The sequence below is a fragment of the Nelumbo nucifera genome, chromosome 5, assembly GCF_055504915.1.
Source record: "Nelumbo nucifera cultivar China Antique chromosome 5, China Antique-T2T, whole genome shotgun sequence".
NCBI classification, from domain to species: Eukaryota; Viridiplantae; Streptophyta; class Magnoliopsida; order Proteales; family Nelumbonaceae; genus Nelumbo; species Nelumbo nucifera.
The window spans coordinates 79,416,095-79,441,645 of NC_142653.1; the positions used below are offsets into that span (position 1 = coordinate 79,416,095).

At 33.6% G+C, this 25,551-nt stretch overlaps 1 protein-coding gene across 2 annotated transcripts; it reads left to right on the plus strand.

Annotated features, from left to right (window-relative positions):
• The first annotated feature begins 9,279 nt into the window (after positions 1 to 9,279).
• Positions 9,280 to 24,921, plus strand: LOC104593871 (nascent polypeptide-associated complex subunit beta-like). 2 transcript variants are annotated; one of them, XM_010253916.3, is made up of 6 exons: positions 9,280 to 9,438; positions 14,194 to 14,261; positions 17,845 to 17,993; positions 18,212 to 18,268; positions 20,965 to 21,003; positions 24,574 to 24,921. In XM_010253916.3, exons 2-6 carry the CDS (start codon positions 14,194 to 14,196, stop codon positions 24,726 to 24,728), a joined length of 468 nt encoding a protein of 155 aa, XP_010252218.1. In that variant the 5' UTR covers positions 9,280 to 9,438; the 3' UTR covers positions 24,729 to 24,921. The 2 variants fall into 2 exon arrangements, with proteins under 2 accessions (XP_010252218.1, XP_010252217.1); XM_010253915.3 differs by lacking the exon at positions 9,280 to 9,438 and adding an exon at positions 9,570 to 9,641.
• The last annotated feature ends 630 nt before the right edge of the window (positions 24,922 to 25,551 follow it).

A 25,551-nucleotide genomic window follows, 5' to 3' on the forward strand; every position in this document is an offset into this window, starting at 1 on the left:
GTACAAAATGAATATGCAAAAAGTTTTTCCCTAAATAGAAAAAGATATAAGAACAACCGAATAGGGAGGTGATGCCTTACATTTTACTTGTGGGTTTCATTAACCTTGAGAACTTTAATATTGGAGCAAAAGCAATACTTGACAATCCCAATATTATAAGACAAAATGTTGCTTAATTATTTCATTGTTACCATTTTGAAATTTGAAGAAGAATGAAGCATAAAATTGTCTTTTGCATCTTTTCATTAATGGTTGCTAACAATTAATTATTAATGGTCAAAAAATGTATGGCTAGGGATTTCTCAAATGGTAGGATAAATTTTAGTCAATTTCCTAAAACCTAGGGGTAGTTTAAGTATTTTACTCAATACGAAATATGTGAATCTTATCAAAGGGAAATGTTGACGCATGATTGAGTAGAGGATAGAGGTGATCATTCTTGGACTTCCCTAGAAACCCTAATTGGGCCAACCCACAAATTTCAATGCCCACAATATTCCAACCACGGCCCAACCCAACCTGCAATATAATATACGTTACTTAAACTATCTTGAACTATTGAAAATTACATAAAGTACCCCTAAACTTTCGTAGTAACCTTCCCTTGTCCAATACATTCTATTTACATATGACATCACATGACACTTAGTTTTTTGAAAACCCAACTTTGTCCTCACCACTGACTTTAGCCATTGCAATCATTGAGACTTAGTATGAAAAATTTTCCAAGAGAATCAAAGCAATGACAATTTGAAATTTCTCACAATTCTTCTCCAACTCCAAAGCCTTTATGTTGCCTTCTCTATATATTCCTTTTAAAGTCGCCAATTCACCGTTGATCAGATGTTGATGCTTTGTGAACATGTTCATAATCTATCAAGAATTTTTCACTACATAGGGAGCACAAAACCATGAGCAAAGTGGTGTGTTGACAGCTATGAAATTCATAACTATACATATCTAAATATTTTGAAGTTCATGGTATAGTTCTATTTACACTGGAAATTTCTTTTGACATTCATTTGATTAATAGACTGCTATAACAAATATATACATAGTAGTTTTTTAATGATGTTCTTCACTTAACCTACGTATAGCATTATAGCATTGGAAACCAGGACTCGTCATGTTCTTCACTTAATCCATCTGTTTCCCTTTCTACAAATCATGGTTTTAAAAAACATATTCAAAATGAAACCATTTTGGCCATCAATTCCTAGGAAAATGGCCCAACCAATGTTTTAAAAAGTCGACCTGAAAACAGAACCATTCTAGCTACCGATTTCTGGGTCAGCAGCTTGACCGTCTAGGTCGAACGGTTTGGACGGCTTGCTATTAGGGCAAATATTTTATGAGTTATGAGATTTGAGAAAGGAGAGAAGAGATGTTGTCGGCTAAGAAAGAAAAAAAAGAAAGAAGAAGAGAAAGAAAGAGAGGAAAGAAGAAAGGAAGAGGGAAAGGAAGGAGGGAAGAAGAAGGAAGAGGAGGGTGGTTCGACACTCACCAACGACGGCAAAGCGGCGGCTTAATTCTTAGTTCTTCTTCTTCTTCTTCTTCTTCTTCTTCTTATTCTTATTCTCTCTCTCTCTCTCACTTCTTCTTCTTCCTCAGATCTAAGTTCGTGTGTTTCTCTCCTACAGCTTTATACTGCAAACCGCTGTCCATGTCAAACAAGTCGACGGTTCGACCGTCTGGGTCAGCGGTTTTTTTACAAAGTCAACGGTTTTTTACCCAGGAACGGGTTAGGGGTGAAACGAAACCGGTTGCTTGAACGGTTTCCAGGTATGTGCTTGTAGTAAAAATTTTTTGTTTAGTCCATTATGTTTATACACACATGATAAAACAATTAACAGAGATGTGGATAACTAGTCTAATGCATTAGTCCCAACTTCCATGGCAAGAGCACTTTCTATCAATACAGAATAGAGTGGTTAATTGAACCACAAACTTTTTTTTCCCAAACTGAATCACTATACCGATCTTAATGTTTTTTTTTTTTATTTCTTCGAACCGAAACCGAACCGGTACCACTGATTCATCCTTTGATCGGTTTCAGTTTTTTACTAGTTCGGTTCTTTGGTTTTCTAAATATACATTATTTTGTAAATGATAATTGATATATAATATATTATAAAAATATAATATATAATATATTTATAAATAGACTATTATAAACATAATATATGTATATATTTATATATAATGCATATATATATATATATTTATAGATAATATGTGACATATATTAATATATATATGTAATATACATATAAATATATATACCGGTCAGTTCAGTTAACCGCATTTTGGTTTGGTTTTCTCGGTTTGGTTCAATTTTTTAGTTTTTTATGGATACCCCTAGTGCACAATCCCAATTTGCAACCTTTTCGAGCTTTTTCTCATATTTGTTAAATGATTCTCAAGGAAGATAAGATGTTGCATAGCTTTGGATCCAATCTCCAACCTTAATATTTTGAAATACCATTTTGCATCTTCCACCCAAGCCCAATGTGAAAGCTTTTCAACTTATTACAATGGCATGATTTTGAAAACCATGTCTTCGTCAATAGATATTTGTAATTTCTTCATTACTTTTTCTCCTTTACATTAATACAATTTAAACATGGTTAACAATTTAGTCTTCATGATGGAGATCACAATTACTAGTCAAAGTTAGCAAATGCTAGATTTCTTTAAGATTTACTTTTTGAACTTCCAAGTACATTTGTCTTCAACTCACTTTCTAGTTTTCAAGGAATCTTTTAACAAATGCATCTAAGATAAGCATAGTACTACTTGTTGTTTCCATTATCTCCTTTTTCAATTTCCTCTTCTAAGAAAGAGAAAAGGAAATTGGGGATCACATGTTTCAATTTATAAGAATGACAAGTGTTGTACACATAGTATAATTTTCCTGCCAAATATTTACGACAACTAGTACATATGATTTGTTTTATCTTCTTTGAGAAATAACCAAAAATAGAGAATGAAATATCCAAACAGACCAATTAATTAATCAAATCACCAACAAATGTTGTGGTTAGACCAAGGTGCGAGGCACACAATGGGACATGGTTTTTGTCTTTAGTGGAAGAAGGTGCCACACTACTTAATCTGGTTTAAAATCAATTAATTGTGTGTATGTGTGTGTGAGAGAGAGAGAGAGAGAGAGAGAGCAAAAAAGTTGAAAAAATGCCTATACCTCTTCCTCTAAGGGGAGATTTCGAAAATATTTTAGTATCAATAAAAAAAGTGCAAGTCTCAAATTTCCCTAAATGACTCCAAAGCAATTGGATCTAACGAGGTTAAGTAGGTATTAAGGTATGAGTGTAGAAGGGGTTAGGCACCACACCTGCTCGGGGCCAAGGGCCCGATCTCTACTTCATTCACTTGTACCTTAGAATAGTTTCAATGCAAATGAACTACAAATTCATGGAATAGGAGTTAGGTTAGTTTATGCTCAAGTCTCATTAACAAAGACTAGGGGAATGGAACATAATGTTCCTCATCAATCACCGAAAAGACTAAGTCTTAGTCTACATGCCTAAGTGCAATTCTACATGGCATTTATAAATCAAGTGACAAGATAAAAGAGATAAACTATTGGCCTAAATTAAGAATGAGCAACGAGTTGGGCATAATAAGAAGGAAAATAAACTATCATCCCATAATGGTGCATGGACATAAAGAATGCAAGTGATCAAATGGATAGAACCACAAACCTATAAATCAACCCCTTTCTGGGTTCATGCTCCCATGCCTTTTGGTTGGGGCATGAAACTAGGAAATGCATTAGAAAGGCTCCCTAAAAAGAACCCAAATCTACATTAAAAGAAACGGGTGAAACTTAATTGTGAAAATGTAATTCCCTTACCCAAAACTAGAAACATGAACCAAACCCTTACATAGATCCGTCACAAACTAGACCACAAAATCTTACCAGCAAAAGTTTTAAAATAGAAGCTCCCTCAGCTCTCTATGGAGAGGAAGAGGGAATTTTATCATCCACACTTAAGGAAATTTCTCAAGACAAGAAACCTCCACTAAGGAAATCTCTTAGGCTTAACAATAATTATGATACCGTAAGAGACTTTTCTAGAAAGAAAAAGAGTATGTATTGAACACTCACTAAGTTGAGCTTAATTGGGAAGTAGCCCTATTTATGGAGATGGCCTTGAATTGAACCTAGAAAAGGGCTAAGGGCGGGTTCCACCGAAACCCCTAACTTTTGGCTCCAAAACTTGAAATTTTGAGGAAAATTCCATTGAAAATGAATATAGACAAGTTTTAAACCCAATTCCAAAGTGAAATCCTCATTTTTTCAATCAAAATAGACAAAAAAATGGAAGGAATAGCAAAGGATTAAATATGTTATATGTATTTTATTTTTTTATTTTTAGATAATTTTAGGAATTAAAATATAAATAATAATTAATTATATTTTTTGTGTTCTAACCATATGTTATAGATATATCTATGATATATCATATTCATATAGCAATTAAAATTTCTTTTCTTTTTTTTTTGTATCATATAGGTTGTTAATGAACATCATTATTCATGAAGGTATGTTCTATACTTCTATTATTATATACATTTTTTTTATTGTAAATATGTAATGTTAGAATACTTAATCACCCTTAATTCATTATTCATCATTTTAGTACATGTGTTGAATTATTAGGCACTAACATTTAGTATCAATAATACTAAATATATGGCCTCAATGGGTATAACCCTTCTAGACAATGCCTATATGTTCCTTCATGTTGACTACATTGCATTCTTCATAACACTCATTAAAATATATTAATTTAATATATATAATATTCCATTGACGCCATATAGTTAATATTATTGATATATTTTTATGATTTATTAAAGCATTTATGGTATTTCTATGCATATCTTTATTTTTCTCTAAAGATTGCCTTTTCTAATACACTTTATATTTCTTAAACCTTGAAACATTGCTTGAGACTTCTTTTGGAGTCGCATATTACAATTTTTATTTTGTTTTGTTATTCACTTGTGACAATTTCAATGATTACGAGGAATTTTGTTTTGCTATTTTCATTGGAAATTCATTTTCTTTTAAAAGCACTTAGGTTGAATTTGTTTGTGCGGTTTATGCTGCTTTGATAATCAGGCTTGAAGAATTCCTTCACTCATTGCTAAATTTTTGATCTTTTTATTCATGATCAAAAGAAACCTCATATGTTTTGCCAACGTAGGCTCAAGTTGACAAGAATAGTAGTGAAACTTAGTGCTTTGCATATCAAGGTTCTCATGATATTTTGTCAATGTTAATCAATTAAACCAATCCAATTAAGATTGTAAATGGATAATGTTTTACATGATTTGTTGTTGTATACAATTTATTTATGTCATATTTATACATCCATATAGCCATAATTGAATTGCATATGGCTTGAAAATGCAATGCTCTTATTTTTTATATAAATTTGCTTATAGAATACAAATAAAACATATATTAATTTATCTACTTTTCTTTTTATTCTCTTGTTTAAAAGTTATTCCCCAACATCATTATCTTCTTATTTGAGCATGTATCTCCTTTTTAGAACCATTTAGTAGTTTCACATAGCACACATAAATTCAAATATTTATTAACATTGTTATTTATACTAAAATGATAAGGTCTATTTTTTACGAAAGGCATGTTCGCCTGTGCACCGCACAAGCATACTACTAGTATATACCTAAATTTATAAGGCTGTGTTTGTTTCGAGAGAATATGATCCTACATTCTAATTCTTACCATTTGCTACATTAAATCTAATTTGCATAATAGCTATGCAATTTTATTTCACAATTAGGGTTTTTTGTGCACCACCAAGGGCGTCATCTTAGCTATTCAAGATTGTTTAAATTTTTATTTTTGTTGCATCAGAATAACTATGATCCATTAGAATATTTCAAATTGTTGGGTATCTAAGGTTAAAACCAAAATGCTATAGGATTTTTAATCATAAATTGATCTTTTAGGGTTTGTCATCCCTAAATTGAGTTTCCACTTTGGTCTTGGTTCAAAGTTTAAATTTCTTTCATCCACTATTGTTTAAGGCATACACCTCAAGGTGAAGCATAGACAAAATACTTGGCCTTTGGTACCTTGTCCCTCCACTAAGAGGCTATTGCCTATATTATTGAGAGGTATAGGCCTCACCACCTTGTGCCACTAATTGGTGAGGCATAAGCCTCCTATAAAAAAGCATTGACACTAAAAAAAGGAAAAATTTATAAATTAATTATAATGTTTCTTAAATTTGAATAAAATGATTATATATATAATAAACCAATCTATACTAAAAAAATTCACATAATACTTGTTTTGAACCAAAATATGTCATTTGTTTTTTTTTACGAAGGTGGCGTTCGATAGGGCTTAATTGACCTTCGAACACCGAAATATTTTTTTTTTAGTGTTGTTTTCTACCCCAAAATATTCGCTTCTAATTTTTGAAAATTCCATTTTACCCCATATTATTCTTCTTCCTTATCCTCCTTTGTCCCTCATCTTCTTGTTTTCTTTCTCACATCCTTTCATCATCTCTTCACTACAACCAACATTGAACCAACTATTACTACAGCTCTAGGGAAGAGCTTCCATCACAACAATGAGCATCTAACTAAGAAATAGAGACGATGATGACTCTATTTCTGTAACATTGTTAGAGTTGTAGTTTCTACTAGTTAAGGTTTACGCATGAACAAAGAAATGTAATTAAAAGTTCAAGGATTCATTACAACAATCTCAGTGACTATCTAATGGTGGATACTACTTGGATTATTGATAATGGATATGGCATTTCACCTAATAATTTCAAGATCTTTATTACCAAGTTTGTTGTTCTAGTTTGATGTTTGTGTGCTTTAAGGAAAAGCTGGTTATAATGTTAAAACAGTAGAAATTAGTTTTGAAAATTTAGAAAGATTACTACAGAATTGGTCAATTCCTAAAACCACCTAAAGATGTGTATGGGACTAGTTCCTTTAGCTTAAAAGCTAATTATAATGTTATAATAGTAGAAAGGACCATAGAAATCAGTGAAGGATATGGATATTTCTATCCTCTAGATCCACAAACCTTGAGAAGGTATAAAGGGAAAAGAGATTGTGATTTTATACACCTTGGGTTGTTGCAAGCAGCAGTAAAGCCCTTAAGAAGATTAGAGTTAAACACTATTGTATTAGTGGGTGTAAAAAGATGTCAAACACATCAACTTCAAAGATGCAACTATTGGAGTAATAGAAGGAAGCTTGAGTGATGGCCCAGTATATTTTAATTCATTCCCTAATTTTTCAGTATCACTAACAGACCTGGGTGTACACAACTTTAACCTTAAGAGTGCAAACCCAATGTTTTAACGTGAAACCTAGATCGAAAAATATAGCCTTAATGTACAGAATGCATTTCAAAGTAATAAACACAGTCTGCCAAAGCACTCGTGTGAGTATAAAAAAGGGAGTACCACTTTATTTCAAACAAACATAAAAAATAATGTTACCATACCCAAACCGATCATGTGGTAAGATGTAGTCTTACCAAAAAATGGACATTAAATTCAAAAGAAAACCCAACCCCAATGGAATCTATAGAATTAGAATCCATAATCCAAGAAAATAACAAAACAATGGAACTAAGGTTTAAACCAAACTTTGACCTGCCAAGAGTTTCCTATAGTTGTGAAAGTAGATAAATACAAAAGGGCTATGTACTACCAAGAAGTGGCTATTGACCTGGTATTATTGGGAGTAAGATAAAGATATGTCACTTATGAAGAGCCAAAATCATTACAAAGGAAAGGAACTCAATCAATTAAAACCTATGAACTCTTAAGGATGACTTTGAGATAAGTGTTTTAGAATAACAAGAAGAACAAGACTTTGAAAAAAAAAATAAAACCCTGCTAAGAATAGACTTTAACTCTCAAGTCGATAAAAAAGGGTTTTCAACCAATTTGACAAAAGGTAAATAGACCAACTAAGAGAAGAATGATATGAAGACATGAGGGAAAAAAAACAAGAAAACATATTCTTTTGGGATTGGTTTTGTAATCAAGTTGTCTTTAGATACCTTAGAATCCGGACAATGATTGAAAGTTAATGCCACAAAAGAATTTTGTCATAATCAAAGAAGAGAAGGAAATAAAGACACAACACATTTCCCAAGTCATTGAGCAAAATATTTATATAAATGTATGTTTCCAAACTATTTTTTTGATCATTATGTATGTCTCCAAACTGTTGGAAAACAAGCAAATATAATAGAAGCTATATTGACCAATCCTAAGATTGACCGTAAAAAGGAATGGAAAAAGAAGGTTATAATAATAAAGCAAGATGAGTAACCTCAATTAGTCCCACATTCTAAATGTACATTTTTTAATTTTTTTTTTTTTTTTTTTTTGTTGTCAAATCTAATTACAATGAACAAAAATACCTATGTACAAACATGTTTTGCTTTGGGCTGGTGGGGTGAAGACTCCCAACTAAATCCTCTCCCAACACCTTCATTGTTGTGTAAGGGGCGTTTGAAAAAAAGATCTAAAAACTATATAAATTAAGTAAAGCTATTTTTTATTTAGTAAAAAAGGTTATAGTATAAAATAAAATTTTAAAAAGTATCACACATATACACATGATTAATTAAGTAAAATAAATAAATGGATAATTTTATTTAGGTAAATTATTACCATACAACATATGATAAATTTTAAGACAAAAAATGATTATAAATATAAAAATTGTTATAAATAAATAAATTGTACCTTTAATATATAAAATATTACAAATAATTATAGCATGCATGTATATACTAACTAGTTTAGATAAACATATTTTTAAACATAAAATAAAATTAAAAAATCACAAGGCTTATATTAAAAAATATATTTGTAATAAAAAATACATAAATTGGCTATGAAATAAAATCAATAGTATTTATATACATAAATATTACACATATATAGTATGCATGTATATATTAACTAATTTATATAAACATAAAATAAAATAGAAAATAAAATTAAAAAACATAAGGCTTATATTAAAAAAGTATGTATGTAATAAAAGCTATATAAATTGGCTATAAAAGAAAGAAAATAAACTGTATATACATACATAAATATTATACAAACATATTTACAAATATTACATTTATATACATACAATTAAAAAATTATAACCATGGTTTTGGTCTTATGCCTCTACTCGCCTCTTCGGCACCGGTTCACGGTCCTCTTGTAAGGGTATAGTAGGAAAATAAATGGAGGGTTTTGCATAACAGGTTAATTGGATATAGGGAGAGAGGCTAGGGTTTGAGCGGTTCAATTTTCAGAAAAGCGGCGGGCTGCCCTTGGCATTGCCGGACCAGGGTATTGCATCGAGCAAATTTTGAAGAGCACAGTTCAGGTTAGGCTCTACTCTGAGTCCTTCAAAATTGGTGTTTCAGTGTTTCTTTCTTGAAGACCTCCCATGTTCGTTTCGGTGATATCAGATTTCTAATATTTCGTTGTTATTGGAACTTAGGTTTAAGCTGATTATATTTATAGCTTGTTCTTGCTTGATTGTTTGGACTATTCCTTCGGATGCAAACAATTGGGGAAAAATTGCAGGTCGGTTAGGGTTTAGCTGTTGGAACTTTTTCCAATAGACATTGCATTCTGCTGCATTCTTCAGTTTTGCTTGATATATATCAGGCATGACCATGTGTATCTGTGTGGTTAAACGTCTAACATGGTTTCAAGTTTAGCCGGCAAATCTTTTGATTTAGCCTCCCTATGTACGTGTGTGTGCTCATCTGAACTTCTGTTTATTAAAAGGACGAGCAAGTTATTTTATCCCTTCTGTTTGTGTGATGTGGTATGTTTATTAAAAGGACGAGCAAGTTATTTCCCGAGCATATATACCCTGCGTCCAAAACAAAAAACTTCCAACCATCTTTGTGTAAAATCTTACTGTAATGTGTATGGTTATATGGTTTCAAACTGTCTTACTACTGAATGGTTGAATCACTAACATTTGATCCACCAGACTTAATGGTTCACTTAGGGAGCATATGTCAAAAGCTTGCCATAGAAACTACCTTGAGATGTCCAAATTTCTGATATAGGGTGGGTGGGTCTCCTTGGCATAGCATTGGGGTTTTGTGGAAGATTATAGATAAGGTTAAGTTCTTGTATGGAACCATCAAAATGGTTTTTTTATTATTGGGGCTTTGTTTTAGACTGGTTCTTTTATCTCTTAGTTGGATTTTATTGATTCTTCCCATGTACTTACAGTTAATATTTATCTGCCTTCTATGTAAGATGGGTCTGCCTTTTGATCTGGTTTAATTTGTGCTTAGGGTTATTAGGTTTTGTCAGACCTTTCAGGTGCATGTTGAGTGTCTAGTTGCCTAGGTGGGTGCGTAGTTGCTGTAAATCAAGGCATTAAGGTGAGACACCCAACCAACACCACAACTATGCTACAAGTTATTTGGTTTAATGTCTATAAAAGATTAGGTCAGCTAGGATATATTTTTATCAGAGTTTTCAGGGTGTCTAGGTGATTTTGGAGATAGTGGGTGGTTAGTTGCATAGGTGATAAGAATTTTATAAAATGAAAAGCTAAATTTTGGTTAGTTCCCTAGTTTTGCATACCAATGAGCATGCATATTAATTGAAAATAGCAATTCTGTTTATTAAAAACATTAAATTTCTTCTCAAAACATGGAAAATCATCATATTGTAAAAAGGGCAATAGTATTTTAAACATATTTGCCCACTTATTACTTATCCACCTTTAAAATCCCATTAAAAATAGCTAAGCAACTAGAAAAAAATGATGAGGGATTTTTTGTGGGACCCAGGTGAAGAAAAGAAAGATCGTTTAGTGAAATGGGAACAGGTATGTAAATCTGATGAGCAAGGAGTTTGGGTATTGGGTATTTGATTGAAAGGAATACAACTTTTCTAGGAAAGTGGCTTTGGAGGTTTCCCTTAGGGGGAGGTAGACTATGGCACAAGGTCATTGGAAGCATTCATGGTGTAGCGGACAATGGATGGAATGCAAAACTTGCGTCTCACATTGCTTAAAATTCCCCTTGGAAAGCAATCTCTGAAGTATTGCCTTCCTTTCTCAATTTTATCTGTTTTGATGTGGGCTGTGGGAATAGTCTTATTCTGGGAAGACCTATGGCTTGAGGATCTGATGCTCAAAACACAACTCCTTGTACTTTATTTATTAACAAACCTTAAGAATGAACCTATTTCTAGATTTGGCTTGCCCCTAAGAACATGGCTTAAATTGGGACTTTGGGTTTAGAAGGAGTTTGAAGGATAATGAGTGCGAATCACTGATTAAGTTATTATCCTACTCTCAATTTTGGAAAAGGTCTTTTTGGATCAAAATCTCTTGGATGGTAGAGTTTGGTATCCCTCACCTAATGGCCCCGTCTCTTGTTCTTCCTTCTTTAACCTTTTCTATCAATTCAAAACCTTTGGGGTGAATTTCCCGGTGAGAGAAATTTGGTGCAAACCAAATCTTCCTAAAGTACATGCTCATTGTTGGGAAAGACAGATTAACACCTATGATATGCTATAGAAAAGAAGGTGAAGCAATTGCCTTTCTCCTCATGTGTGTCTCCTTTGTAAGTCTAGTGGTGAAACCTTTCCTCATTTACTAATCTCCTGTCCTTTTTTGACCTGTATTTGAGATTACTTCTATTCTCTCTTTGGTTGTAGATGAGTTCCCCCACAAGATGTGGTTAGTTTATTCAACTCTAGTTTCTTGAGGCAAAAGAAGTAAAGGGGAGGATGCTTGTGGAGGATAACAAGAGCAGCCTTGGTATGGATTACCTGAGAAGACAATGGTAAACTTTGAAGTGGAGTTGAGTAAACTTTTGGGGTTGCATGTTATTGGAGGGGAGGAATTTGCAAGGAAAGTTTTCAAGGAGTTGGGAAGAAAAATATCCTTTGGATAGTAGGGGGGAGGAGTTGGACACCTCTTAAAAGTTTGTTGGTGTTTGGCATTGCCTGTTTCCAGCCACTTTAGAAAGGGATACCACCCCTGAGGGCGAAGTTGAAGTTGTTGATCAAACTTCTAAGAAAAATGTGGCATTGGAGTTGGAAAGAATCATGGACAGTCATAGAGACCAGAAGTACGTGGAGAAATTCTCTAATGCAGTAAACATTTTGAAAACCAGAAATTCTCCAAGTCTCCAAAGTGTTTGGTAGGTTGAGAGGAAATCTTTTTTGAGATAAGGCAGGTCAAGAAGGTAAAGAAATTCAGCAAGAGAAACAAAGAAGTACAGGCTAATTTTGATGGTGGTTTCAAGTAATTATGGGTGTTTTTCATTCTATTGTTGTTGGAAGAGCGAAATTGTTCAAAGTTTGTCTTCTGTTTCCTGGTTTGGTGCTCGATGTTTTTTTTTTTTTTTTTTTCGTTTTCTTGGTTGTTGAGTTTGAGGGGGTTTGGTTTGTCTTTTGTTTTTATTTTTGATCCTTTGAGTATTTAAGGTCTGTTTGTTTGGGTGAATAAGGTTGTTTTTATGCTGGGAGGTTAATTTCTTTCTCTTCTCTCAGGTGACTACTGGTCATCTTTCTCTCCTCTTGTATCTTTTCTGTTCTTTAATAAATTTTATTTTATTACCAAAAAAATACACCTAGTACTTTAATACTCTAAAACATCACATCAAAATAATGAGTCACTTTATGATGGTATCATGGTATCATGTTATACCCTGTAAAGAATGTTGCTCCAAAGGCCAATGAACGTGATTTGCAACTTTACACCAGAATCAATATCATTACAAAAATAGGAATAACCAAAATTGCAATGTTACCTGGAAATTGATGCCTTTTTCTGAAGATTGCAAGGCAACAATGGATGCTGAGGATATTTTTCATCCGAATACTGTACATGCATGGAATAAAATGAAATGAATGATCCAATTCCTAAGGGCCCTGGATTGTCCACACTACTACCATTAAAATTGAATTTCATCCTGCCACTAATTGGGGGTGACCAGACCACAAATTCTCTTTGTCTTCTAGAGGATGATCCGGCTGTCCAGCTATTCCCCCCCCCCCCCCCCCCCCCCCCCCCCCCATCAAATCACATAATCCCTTACACACACCCACCCCTATGAAGCCCTCACTTCTCTAGATTCCCAACCGAACCTTACCCGTCACCACCCCATATTTCCCAACCCTCCTCGGCAATGAGTTTTCCTCTCTCTCCCTAAGCCAAATGTGCGTAGCCATTTCCCCATTAAGCCCTATTGTAGGTTGTCACTCTTCTTAGCCCCAACCCTCCCCTCTCTTTTTACAAGCCTTAACCCAATTCACCAAGTGAAATTTCTTTCCCCCTCCACCCCTTCCCATAGGAAATCTCTCTGAATCTTCTCAATTCTCTCAACCACTTTTGTTGGTATTTTCAATAAAGATAGATAATAGGTTGGTAAGCTTGAGAAGACACTCTTAATTGAAATTATTTTAGCTTTCCACGCATTCAACCTTCTTTCGACCCTCTCTGAGATTGGTTTCCATATTATGCCTGAGTCTGAAGCACCTCCTGTCGGCATTCCCAAATAGGTGAAAGGAAACTTACCAATTCTGCATTCAAGAGCATCAGCACATTCCAACATAACTGTCGAAGGTGACTCAAAGGTTGTAATAAGCTGGTTTCTGGACCCAGATTCAGTAGTTTGGTGCTTCAGGAATGAAATTAAAAAGTTTAAGGTGCTGGCAAGAAACATGGACCTAAGAATACAATGGGTGGGGAGATCCGCAATGCTATGGCGGACTGTCTAGCCAAGCAAGGGGCAGCTAGGGAAGTTTTGTATTGGGCACAACTTTAACTTATTACTTTTGCTTTCTTCTTTAGTGGAGAGATCGTAGCTCGTGCCTCTCCAAGGGCTGCTTGTATGTGCTAATATTTCCAAATTAATAAAAAGTTTGTTTATTTATAAAAAAGCATAATATCTCTCCCAATAACATAACTGCACGCTATTTTCTGAAGATCTTGATTAGCCTTGTTGAATGACCTCATATTTTGCTGTTGCCTTACCTGTTTTGCATTCTTGGTTCTGTTCGTCCTGTTACTTTTTTATTTATAGTGCAAACACTTATGATGTTATAATAGCATTAGATTATTCTAGCACCCTGATACATTGTTCATTTTCAGATGAATCGCGAAAAGCTTATGAAGATGGCCGGTGCAGTTCGCACCGGTGGAAAGGGTAGCATGCGAAGGTGTGTTGAATACTATTTTGTTTCTTACTATTCTTTTAAAATACGTTTGATGATCCTTAGAAGAGTATGTATCTTGTGGTCTTTTAAAATGAGGCCAGAGCAAAGATTCTGCACTTACATCATAAGACTTTCTAGAGCAAACTGATTTGGTTAGCTAATTTCTTTTCTTGTGGAAGATTAGTAACTTTCATTATTTTATACTGCACAACTACAAATGGATTTGTGATCTTCAATGAATAGGCCACCTCATGGATGGGTTGGTCATCTTGAATTTGGTTGCTTATCCTACTTTTAATGCAGGCTATTTCTGAAAGTTGCTACTTGTCATATAACTTGGTTGTATGGTGCTATTTAAAAACAATAAATTTCAGATGTCTTGTTCTTTCCTTTTTAAGGGTTGCATTTTACATTTCCTTTGAATTTACTTGGCTTTTTATTTCAAGGAATTTGGTTTATCATGCCTGTTTTTAGAAACTACTAATTTTATATAATTTTTAATGTCCTTAATATCAGCAAATTCATTTTGTATAGAATTTTCACATAAACTAACTTTCTAAGATTTAATACATTTAACAAGGTAGAAGCAACGCTTGAATTTATTGATGTAAATGTTTCTAATAGCTATTAACTATGATGTAAATGTTTCTAATAGCTATTAACTATGATGTAAATGTTTCTAATAGCTATTAACTATGATGTAAATTTTTCTAATAGCTATTAACTATGATGTGCAACCCATTGTATGCACAACAGTTCGATGATGTCCTCATCTTCTTGACCTGCCGGTATATGGGAATACAGTTTCTTCCATAGAGGCATTGAATGCAAAATTGCAAAGTTTCCTTGAAGAATTCAATTAGTGGTGCAATTGTCATGATAGTTTTTTGCGAGGTACCCTTGGCTGGGCATCTCACTTTAGAGCCATGACTTATTATGGCAACAAGCCACTTGTCTAGACAACTAGGCTTTTGCCTAGGCAATAAAGTGTCGGCCTAGGTGACAAATGACAAAGTGTGCTCCTTTATTGATAAAAAATGACAAAGCATGTGCCTTATTATAATATTATTGATAATGCTACACCTTACTAATATGTTTGTTAATGCATTTATTATATACTAGTAAGTGTGCACGTGCTTTGTACATGACAATTCTAGACGATGATAATGATAGTAATAATGTATCAAAAAAATTCTATAAATATGTATTTTTTATTATTAATCGGATGCAAATTGCAAAATCCAATTCTTATTACATAAACGCCTCATCCAAATATGTGATAATTGGATCGAGTTGTGAAGTTTCAAATATCATTGATAGGCTTACTTGCTTGGCTATATTCTTCTTTTTGTAATGTTTTATCTTTTTGGTGTATCTTTTTTTTGTTCATTTATCAAAGAAATGTAAGGTTTAAATAGAGGGAGCTGAATGAGGTGAAAAGTAGTAGTTTAATTTACAATTTAAACCTCACAATTAAATAGTGATTAAATTCAAAATTGAGTATTTTAGTCAATAGAAAGTTTCACAATATTCATATTTCTAATAGTAGTGTAAATATAGAATTATGGATGTATTCAATTTTTCTATTTTTTTTGTATTTCTATGTGAAAATAATTTGGATATGTTACACTTTTTGTTTAATATGATAATTATATGATATTATGCATGCCTGAATGGTTTTTTTTTGCAAAATTTATTTATTCTTTTCATTTTTGTATGTTTATATTTTATTAATTTTTATTATTTATTTATGACATTAAATGTTAACACATTTGACCCAAAAGTTGACTATTGGTCTTTGCCAAACAATAAAATAATTTCATTTTTTTTGTCAATTCTAAATTATGCATTTCATTTTCATTATCAATAAAAATAAAGTTTGTTTACTACACTTATTTTGTTAAATTTCATTAATAAAAATATCATAAATGTGCCTATTTTTTTACATTTTTGTATTTTTTTATTTTAAAAATTTTATTACCTAACAATGACTTCATAGGTTGATTAATTTGATTTGGATGATTGAATTGATTATCCACCACTTGGATAAAGAATGATTTGTTTTTGAGTTAGTTTTAAAATGTATGAGTTTATATTGTTAAAGATATTGACATAGATCTAATTAGTAGCATTTATTAGTGAAAAATAAATTAATATACGATTTAATAAGAGAAAATGAGAATTAATGCCTTAATTATAAGACTTAATGAGAGGGGATTAAATGAGGTGGAAAGTAATAACTAAAGTTACATTTTCAAGCCTTACAATTAGAAATGGATTAAATAGACAAATATGGGCATTTTAGTAGCCATTAAAGCTGTATTGAATGACTTTTATTCCCTTTCTTAAACAAAGAAATAGAGGGTAAGTTTGTTCTAAAAAAGCTTCCATTCTACATCCACACTTTTATATATAGTCTAGATTATATATCATTTATACATTGTTCTGAAGTTTCACTATTGAAATTTAAAAGAACCATGGGTGTGGAGAAGAGAAAAAGAAAGAAGGGTGTTGATAAAGAAGTTGCTTTGTTTTTGGTTGTTCTATTTTCTTCCTTTGCCTTACATTAAATAAATCAATGGGTCCACCCTTGTTCTTTTTTTCTTTTACTTTTTTTCTTAAATTTTATCATATAAAATCATAGCCTTCTTTAGTTGCTAATTTGATATGAAATTGTTCTATTTAGTACTTATTATATTAGTATTATTTTTGAAAATATTGAAACTAATATATTTAAAATACTATTGTCCTAGATATGATGATTTGCCATGTTTAGTCATTGGTTGGTTGAAAAAAGAAGGGGTATATAGTCAAGACAATTGCAATTTCATGTAAGATGGGTTGGGAGGTCTGCTAATGGTTTGGTGGTTGGATTACCTAAGCAAGGAGTATATAGGCATCATATGTTTTGGTCTCAATGTCAGAAGGGTGGTGGGTCTTTTTGTTGTAAAGGGTTCTATTCCTAACAATTTCTTGTTGTATTCTCTTTTTCTTTAGTTTTAATAATATTTTTTGAGTTGTTGAAAAAAAAGTTGCTTTGCCATGTTATGGGAGGATATCTAATATTCTTAATAAAGAGAATTGGTATTTTTCAATTAATATGCATCTTCAATGGTATATAAAACTATGGAGCTGGCCATGGTTTGGATTTTAATTTTATTAAATCCTTATCACCTATGCTTTGCCTAGATGCCTGCTCAGTTGACTAGGCAACTAGGTGATCCCCTATTGCCTAGAATTGCCTACACTCCTTGACAACTTTGTCCCTAGCTACCTCATCCAAGAATTGGCTACATAGTCGGAAGTTTACATATTTTCTTTAAAATCTATTGCAACTGTCTGTTAGCTAATTGTCATTGATGGAAATGAATTGGGTTTAATGAAGGCTCTATGGTATTTGATTATATATCTTGGAAATTGGAACTGAATTCTTTTTTGTTCATAACTTCTGTTCTTTAGTTTTTGCAAATATCAGTTTTTCTGCTATAGATCTGTATCTAGTTTTTAAATTTGTCTGTTGTGTGTTATGAACCATGTATTATGCCTTTTTTTTGATAAGTACCATGTAGTATGCTTTTGATTATAGAAAAAAGAAGGCGGTTCATAAGACTACAACCACAGATGACAAAAGGCTTCAAAGTACCCTGAAAAGGATAGGGGTGAATGCTATCCCTGCTATCGAGGAAGTCAACATTTTTATGGATGATATAGTGGTCCAGTTTTTGAACCCTAAAGGTAATACTTAATGTTCAAGAATGTGATATATATTTTTAGTTATGGGACTCAAGGCGTTTTTCTTGAGCCATTCCTTGATATAAGCCTCAAGGCAAGCCTTCTGTGGTTTTTAAAATACTGGTGATAACCCACCGTGATGAGGGCCTTAAAGACATTTATCAACCATTGCCAACTTTATATGCTTTCTCATTCTAATACTTGCTTTTCTCCTATTTCAGTTCAAGCCTCGATTGCTGCCAACACTTGGGTTGTTAGTGGCTCTCCTCAGACAAAAAGTATTCTTTACTACTCTCTTTATTTAGAACAATGCAGCTGTCTTTTTTGAATTTCAGTATGTGCAAATATGTCATGAATTGCTTCACAAGAATGGTGGCCATTCTTGGATTTATGTGCTAAGCCTAGTATTTTAGGTTGTTTAATTTTGTTACCGTACCCTGAAAATTATGTTTGTAATATTCATGTCTGGTTAATGTGATATATATTTATTGGAAATATCAGGTACCATTCGTTTAAAAAAGGCTTTGCTCAAAAGATTCACTAGGCAAAGCTACCTATAGAGTGAGTTGTTGTATTAGATGACCTATACAAAAGGAAACAACTTAACATGTATTCAAAAAAAATATCAATCTCTTAAAATTAGGCCCAAGTCATCAAGAGGGGGTATTTGCAAACTACGCCCTCTTGGAGAGGCACACAGGCGAGGTGCATTTTAGGGTAGGTGTCTTGCCCAGGTCCTAGGCACAACACTTTCAAAAGGCACACTCCTGGTGTGCCTTGTGCCTTGGCCCTAGCTGTGCGCCTTTTGAAAATTGTTTGCTCTTTTGCTTTTTTGGAACCTAGCGGCTGGGCTAGGGGATCCACCCCCAAGCCGCCAACCATGCCTCTCGAGGCAAGCCCAAACAAGTCCGTGTTTGGGTCTTAAATTCTTAATTCTCACACAAAAAATAATGATTTTATAATTTTAATTGCCCTTTAAGAAGATATTTTATTAAGATGAATGAGTGAACAACATTAGCAAATAGGGGGGTTCTCAAAGCTTCGGTTAGGCTTGTCTTGAGGGGCATGGCACAAAGGTGACTCGTAGAATCAGGAATGTAATATGTTTTACATCACATTAGCTACTTGGAGTAATGCAATTGAGGAAAAAAAGAGATTGTGGGCTTTACATGCTTGAAAATGTTTTATATGTTTGATTTTATTTTTAAGTATTCATTTGAATATGCTTTATATGTTATGTTTATGTATTTTAATTTTAGATAATAGGTTTTTTAAACAATTAATTTTATAATTTACGTTTATATTCTTATTAATATTATATTTAATATTTTTGATTTTTTTAGCAATTTTTTGTATTTTTGTGCTTTGCTTAAAAAAGGTGTGTGCCTCGCCTTGTGCCTCGGGCGCAAATCGGCCCTTGCGCCTTGTGCTTTTAAACCACTGTGGACTGTGGAGAACCACAATCTAATACTGATGTTGTTCCTCACAGTTTATCTTCCTGAGGGAATATCTGTGGAAAATCATTTTATTTGCTGTCCATCCAAATGGGCCAAATTATACCAGTGAGAATGGCCTTGAGGCCTTGCCTTCTTCAAGAAACCAACTTGCCAATAGAAGAGAGCCTCCAATATTGTGTGTTGAAAACACTGGCACAACTTGAGAGCATTTAAAAAGTGCCACCAGGATCTATTACTGACTCAATAATGTAGAAGCAGCTGGTCACCTGATTCAAGCTCACAATTACAGAACTCACAGCCTTTGTGTTGGATTCCATGCCCCTCTTTATCATCTTATCCTTTGTGTGACTTTTGACTAATGCTGCAGTCTACACCAAGAAGGCGAGTTTTTATGGTACATTTGCTTTCCATTCAATTCTACTAGGGAAATCAGAATGTTTAGGTTCTATAATCTGCCTCCTGAGTGAGAAACATCCACTGTGCTCCCATATCCAGATGCTGTCAATTGTCATCATAACGTTGCAGGTTGCTGACTTTCTCCAGCTTCCAGTCTCGAAGGTTTCTGTGAATTGGGTACCCAGAGTGCTCTATCAGCAGACCTTTGTAGCACTTATCAAATGATGCCTCCTGTTAGGCAGCCACTGCAAACAGAGCTGCAACAGGTTGATCCCATATCAAACATCATTCCAGAATCCAGAATTTGACTGTGGAATCCCTCCCCACTTTGAATTTCACCTCAGCAGCAGCATCATTATGTACTCTTTCAATACTCTCCCAAGATGAGCAAACCAAGGTTGTTTGTCTGAATTTGGATCCCATCCTCCCCAACTAGAACTGAACTTGGACTTTTTTTATTCCCTTTCCAAGGTGAGCTTTTAGGAAAGCTTACCTTGATTCCCTTTCTAACTGGAGCCTGATTCACTGCTTGGAATTTCCTAGTTCCCAACCCAACAGCAGATTTAGGAAAGCATACCTTACTCCAACCAACATTGTGCAACTTGGGCTCCTCTTTTCAAGCTGAGCTTTTTACCCCCTTTGGCCAGTATTGGGAAGAGAAAGGTATTAAATTGGATGGTTAACTAAAGTTCTTGTGATTAAGGTGAGCTTACCTCCTTTAGACAGGTAAGAGAAAGGTATTTGCTAGAGTGCTTTTGAGCTTACCACCCCCTTTAGATAGGTAAAATGTCTTCTCAGATGCCAGTTTTATATCGACCTGCTCTAACACTGGATTCCAAATTGAGCAAAATGATTCTTTAGCTCCCAATGGTATGCATAAATATTTAATGGGGATTTTGTCTTTTGCAATTAATTATTCACTTAATTCCAGAATATGATCTGCTTGTACAATAAAATGGTTGTAATTAATGCTTTCTGTTGGCTATGACTGCTAAGTTTAACATTTGTACTTCTGTGAGTGAGGGGAGGGACCACCATCCTTACTTGTGGGCAAGCCATTATATGTTCTCTGTTTATTTTATATGGTTGGAGGAGCTATAATTTGATCTTTTCAATTACAGAATTGCAAGATCTTCTCCCGGGGATCATCAACCAATTGGGTATGTGCATTTTTATCTTTTTTTCTGATAGATTTTGTGCCTTTTTATCTTTTGCATTCCAAATTCATGTCTTATTTGTTCTATGTTCTTTATGTCATGACTGTATTGAAAGGTGCTATTATTTGATTGATAACATTTGATTACAATCTTTCATGGTTCTACCCTTTGAGATTCAGATACTGAACATCACTGTACAAGTGTCTGACAGGATACATACCTGTATGACACTGGCACTGCCTGGAACCTTCTATAGTATAAGTCATTAACGCTCTTAGAGTATAGTACTGAGCTTTTTTAAATGTGTCATTTTTGTGTTTTAACAAATCATTGTAAAAAAGATCGTACATTTTAGAAGTTTGATTAATTTTACAAGTTATAAGTATTGAGAAATGACACCGTTGACCCATTTTATGCATGAAATGTGAAACACAACACTTCAATTAGAAACTGTATTTTTTATTGATAGAAAATAAAAGCAAATGAGATAAAACTTTTTTCTTTCTTCTCTTGAGTATAATTCCTCTGATTCTGTTGTCAATGCTGTTGGGATCCTTGATGTATTTCCAAATCAATAATTTGGATGTAAAATCTAAACTGTGGTTTCTCTTGTACTAGGGCTTCAAGCTTGATATAAAATGAGAACCATGTTCTTGCATTTTCCAACTCAATAATTTGGATGTAAAATCTAAAATATGGTTTCTCTTGTACTAGGCCTTCAAGCTTGATATAAAATGAGAACCATGTTCTTGCATTGTTGGTTGCTGCCTATGGGGTAGTATGCAAAAACTAGTAGACTTATATGTAAAAAGATTTGAAGCTTCAATATGAACTAAACTCTCATATGTCGCTTAAGCATGTTGTGTGTGAAGCTGTCCTTTTATGCTTCAACTTACAGCAAGAAAGAGAAGATTTTGGATACTTAGACCAGTGTTTTAATGTCCCTGTTTTTGATAGGTATCTTTTTTTGTGTCCCTTTCAGTAACACTTCTGTACTTCAATGGGTGCTTGCACATATAAGGCAAGAAATGAAAGAGTGATAGCTCATCCAAAAAGGCAAAAACTCTACTGTCAGGCAACACTGATGTTGATAACTTGTGGGAAGTAGATTTTGCTTTCTTCACATGCCTAGATGGTCCTCACTTTGGAGGTTGAATTGTTTTTCAAGTGGTTATGCTTAGGTGGGGAAGAATGAAGAATGCGTTTAGTTAGAGGGGTTAATTTTCATGGCATTTTGACTTTCAAGAAGTCCATTTATTGTTAGAAAATAGGTGTGCTGGTGATATATGATGGGAAGGAGAAAATGTCTCATGATCTTCATGTTGTGAGAAATAGAGGGAAATCAGCTTTGAAATGGGATAAGGGAAAGAAAAGTAAAAGGGTTTAGATCGAGCATATTGGTGGGGGGAGTGAATTAGCACTTTTACAAAGGAAAGAAGAGTCAAAGGGAGAGTACACATTACAAAACAACTCAATTACAATTCTTATATAATAGAAGAAACATATTTATAGACTTTAGAGGGGAGGGATTGGCTATTCCACTTGTTCACAAGCTCCTGGTTTCTGATCATAGTTGTCAAAGTCTTTTTTCTGATGAGTAACAACAATGTTTTATTAAATTTACAAAATAGAGTTATATGCTTGTGGTACAACTTAGACATTGGGGTGGTCAATACATAAACTGTATACCTCCAAGGGTTCCCCCAAGCGAAAGGCACACAAAAAGCGACAGGTTCCAAATGTGCCTGAGGCGCAAGGTGCAAGGCGAGGCACACAAAATAAAAAAACCTTAAAAAATAGAAAAAATAGAAAACATGTAGAAATTCTAAGAAATCAGGAAAATTTCAATAACACTTAGTTCAATTGGTTAGATACTTAGATTATTAGACATTAGAGGTATATGTAATCAGCAATCTAAAGTTAATCAGGAAAATATGCAATCCTCAATCTACAGAATTATAAATTAGAGATAAACTGATAAAGTATGCAATCATCAATGAGAAAATCTAAAATCAATTATTAGTTCAATTGGTTAATCAGGAAAATATGCAATCAGCAATCTACATAATTAAGAAATCAGCATTAAATAATTAAAGGAGACTACCGAACAAAAAAGAACAGTATAACACATTCAATGATTCAATATAAAATATAAATATAAAAGAATTAAAGAATATGCCTATGAGCACAACCTATACAGCATTAAAGAAGTTAAAAGACATAAACCTCTTGGTATTGGTATCCTCTGCATGGTGCACACATAACAAAATCAATATAAAAATTAATCATTTATTGTAATAAGCAAATAAGTAATTAGATTTGAAAAATATTAAAACTAACAAGCTATCTTTTATTCTATTAACTATTTAAATATGTCAAAATCAATTTTCTAATATAAAAAATGGTTCGTTCATCAATCATCATTCACAAAGCACAACCTATACAAAAAGTAAGTTCACTACCTATACAAAATCTCAAAATCATATTCTCATATGTCCATTGACTCCATTCATCCATTCTTGATTCTTCTTTCCTCAAGATTCCAACTTTCCTTCTTCCTCATCATTTTCCTCTTGTTCATTTGGAAATTCCACATCATCTTCATACTCATCAGATTTGTAATCATCACGTTCTCTTCTTCTCTTTCTTCTATGTCAAATGCATCTTCATCTTCCAAATGAAGTTGGGAACCTTATGTGCTAAGTCTTCTAGAATTGGTTGACTTGGGCCACTTGACTCGTAACTGTGAAGTTGAGCTTGAGCCCCTACATCTTGTATATCTTAGTGGCTCTTCAACTCTAGAAGCACGAGCAACATCTCCCCATGTCAATGAATCACCCTCAAACACCAAATCATCTTCAACCCTATCCATCTCTCCCAATAAACACTCATTGCTCATCAATATCTTTTAGAGAAATGGGATCGATGTAATTGCGTGCATCAAAGCTCTCTCTCAACATCTGGTTGATTTCTTTGTCCTTAGACGGTTAGACCATTGAGTCAAATACAGATGTTTTGTGCTAAGATAGTCATATCCCTATCTTTGGTCGGTTACAAGACATTACTACTGGATAAGAAATTTGGAGAAAGTTGATTTCTTTGTCCATTGTTCTTTCCTTGTTTCTATCTCTATGTCAATTGTTGTCATGCCATCTCCCTTTTTAGTGTAAACAAATTAAAGTGGTCGAAAACTTCTAGAAAGTTGGAAATAATAGCTGAATTGTTTCATCCTTCCATCTCACATCCATTTTGCTGAGAAACAAAGAGAACCTTAGGCTCAATTTAAATGTACGTGAGTGCAAATAGGCCGAGTGTAAATTCATGTTACCCTATGCTCTGAAATGAAACAACAATAAACTGTGGAATATGCACGTTTAAACTTCCTGATGCCAACATATTGTTCTGTGGAGAATTTTAGATTCAGATCATGGTTTTCCCGGAACATGTGGTTCCTAGTTCAATAACCTTGCTCCTATTTATATTGGTGTCAGATGTGTACATGCTCGGGAGACGTTCAATGTCCTCACTTTGTACTCGTGAATTTGCCTTGATGTTTACTCGTATAATTTACAGGGCCAGATAACTTGGACAATCTGAGGCGGCTTGCGGAGCAGTTTCAGAAGCAGGCACCTGGTGCAGTTGCAGCACAGGAAGATGATGATGACGTCCCAGAACTTGTTGCTGGAGAGACATTTGAAGCTGCTGCTAACGAGGCTCCTTCCTCTTAGCTAGAGATGTCTTCTTGGAAAAAATCTGTCTGTTTCGTTTCTGTTGGGCTTATTATAAAATTTTGTGGATTTAATTTTAATGACAGACCAGAAATTGATATTGTTCACAAGACAATCTCATGCAAATGGTCACTGCCATCTATAATGTGCATCAAATTTTATGTTGTGTGGCAATTGGCAGGTTGGTTTTGTATTTGGCCCTTTCATTAGAGCTTTTTTTTTTCCTTCTTTTTTTTTGTAATCTTCCATTAGAGCTTCTGAATGCGATATTATTTGTACCCCAAGTGCTCTCTCCAATGATCCGATCAACCTAAATTCAAGGATCAAAATCTCGTCACGTTTTGGCTCGTATCAGCCGATACGTATTGTATTGGAGCCTTCCCGATATTGCCCCTACAGGGGGTGTTTTGGGTCGGTGAGTTCAGGGGGTAGACTGACCCTAAATCGGCCCCTCTGAACCAGTTAAAAAAAAACATAAAAAACAGTATCGAGACAGGCCGATATGCCCCACTGGCTTATCCCCCTGTATTGATATTTTGAACCTTGCCTAAAATAGTTTTCACCTACTTGATATTTATATCAGAATTCTATTATCTTAACAATTAATAGATCTAGTTTGGATCTGTCATGTAAGGGGGCGTTCTATAATATGATTATTTTTATTTTCATTTGTTTTTAAAATTACCACATCAGAAAAAAAAAACAAAAATATGTTATTAAAATCTGTTATTGTTTTTAAAAAGAAAAACAAAAAAAAGCAGTACATGTTTTTGAAACCAAAAAAGTATTGATTATTAAACAAAAACAAATTTTTAATTTAGAA

Excerpts from the sequence above, each read along its gene's own strand:
- LOC104593871 (XM_010253915.3), top strand. The coding sequence starts at position 9,615 with ATGCAAACAATTGGGGAAAAATTGCAG. Across the intron at positions 18,269-20,964 it reads TGGCTCTCCTCAGACAAAAA|AATTGCAAGATCTTCTCCCG; the intron begins GTATTCTTTACT and ends TTTCAATTACAG. Across the intron at positions 21,004-24,573 it reads GGGGATCATCAACCAATTGG|GGCCAGATAACTTGGACAAT; the intron begins GTATGTGCATTT and ends TATAATTTACAG.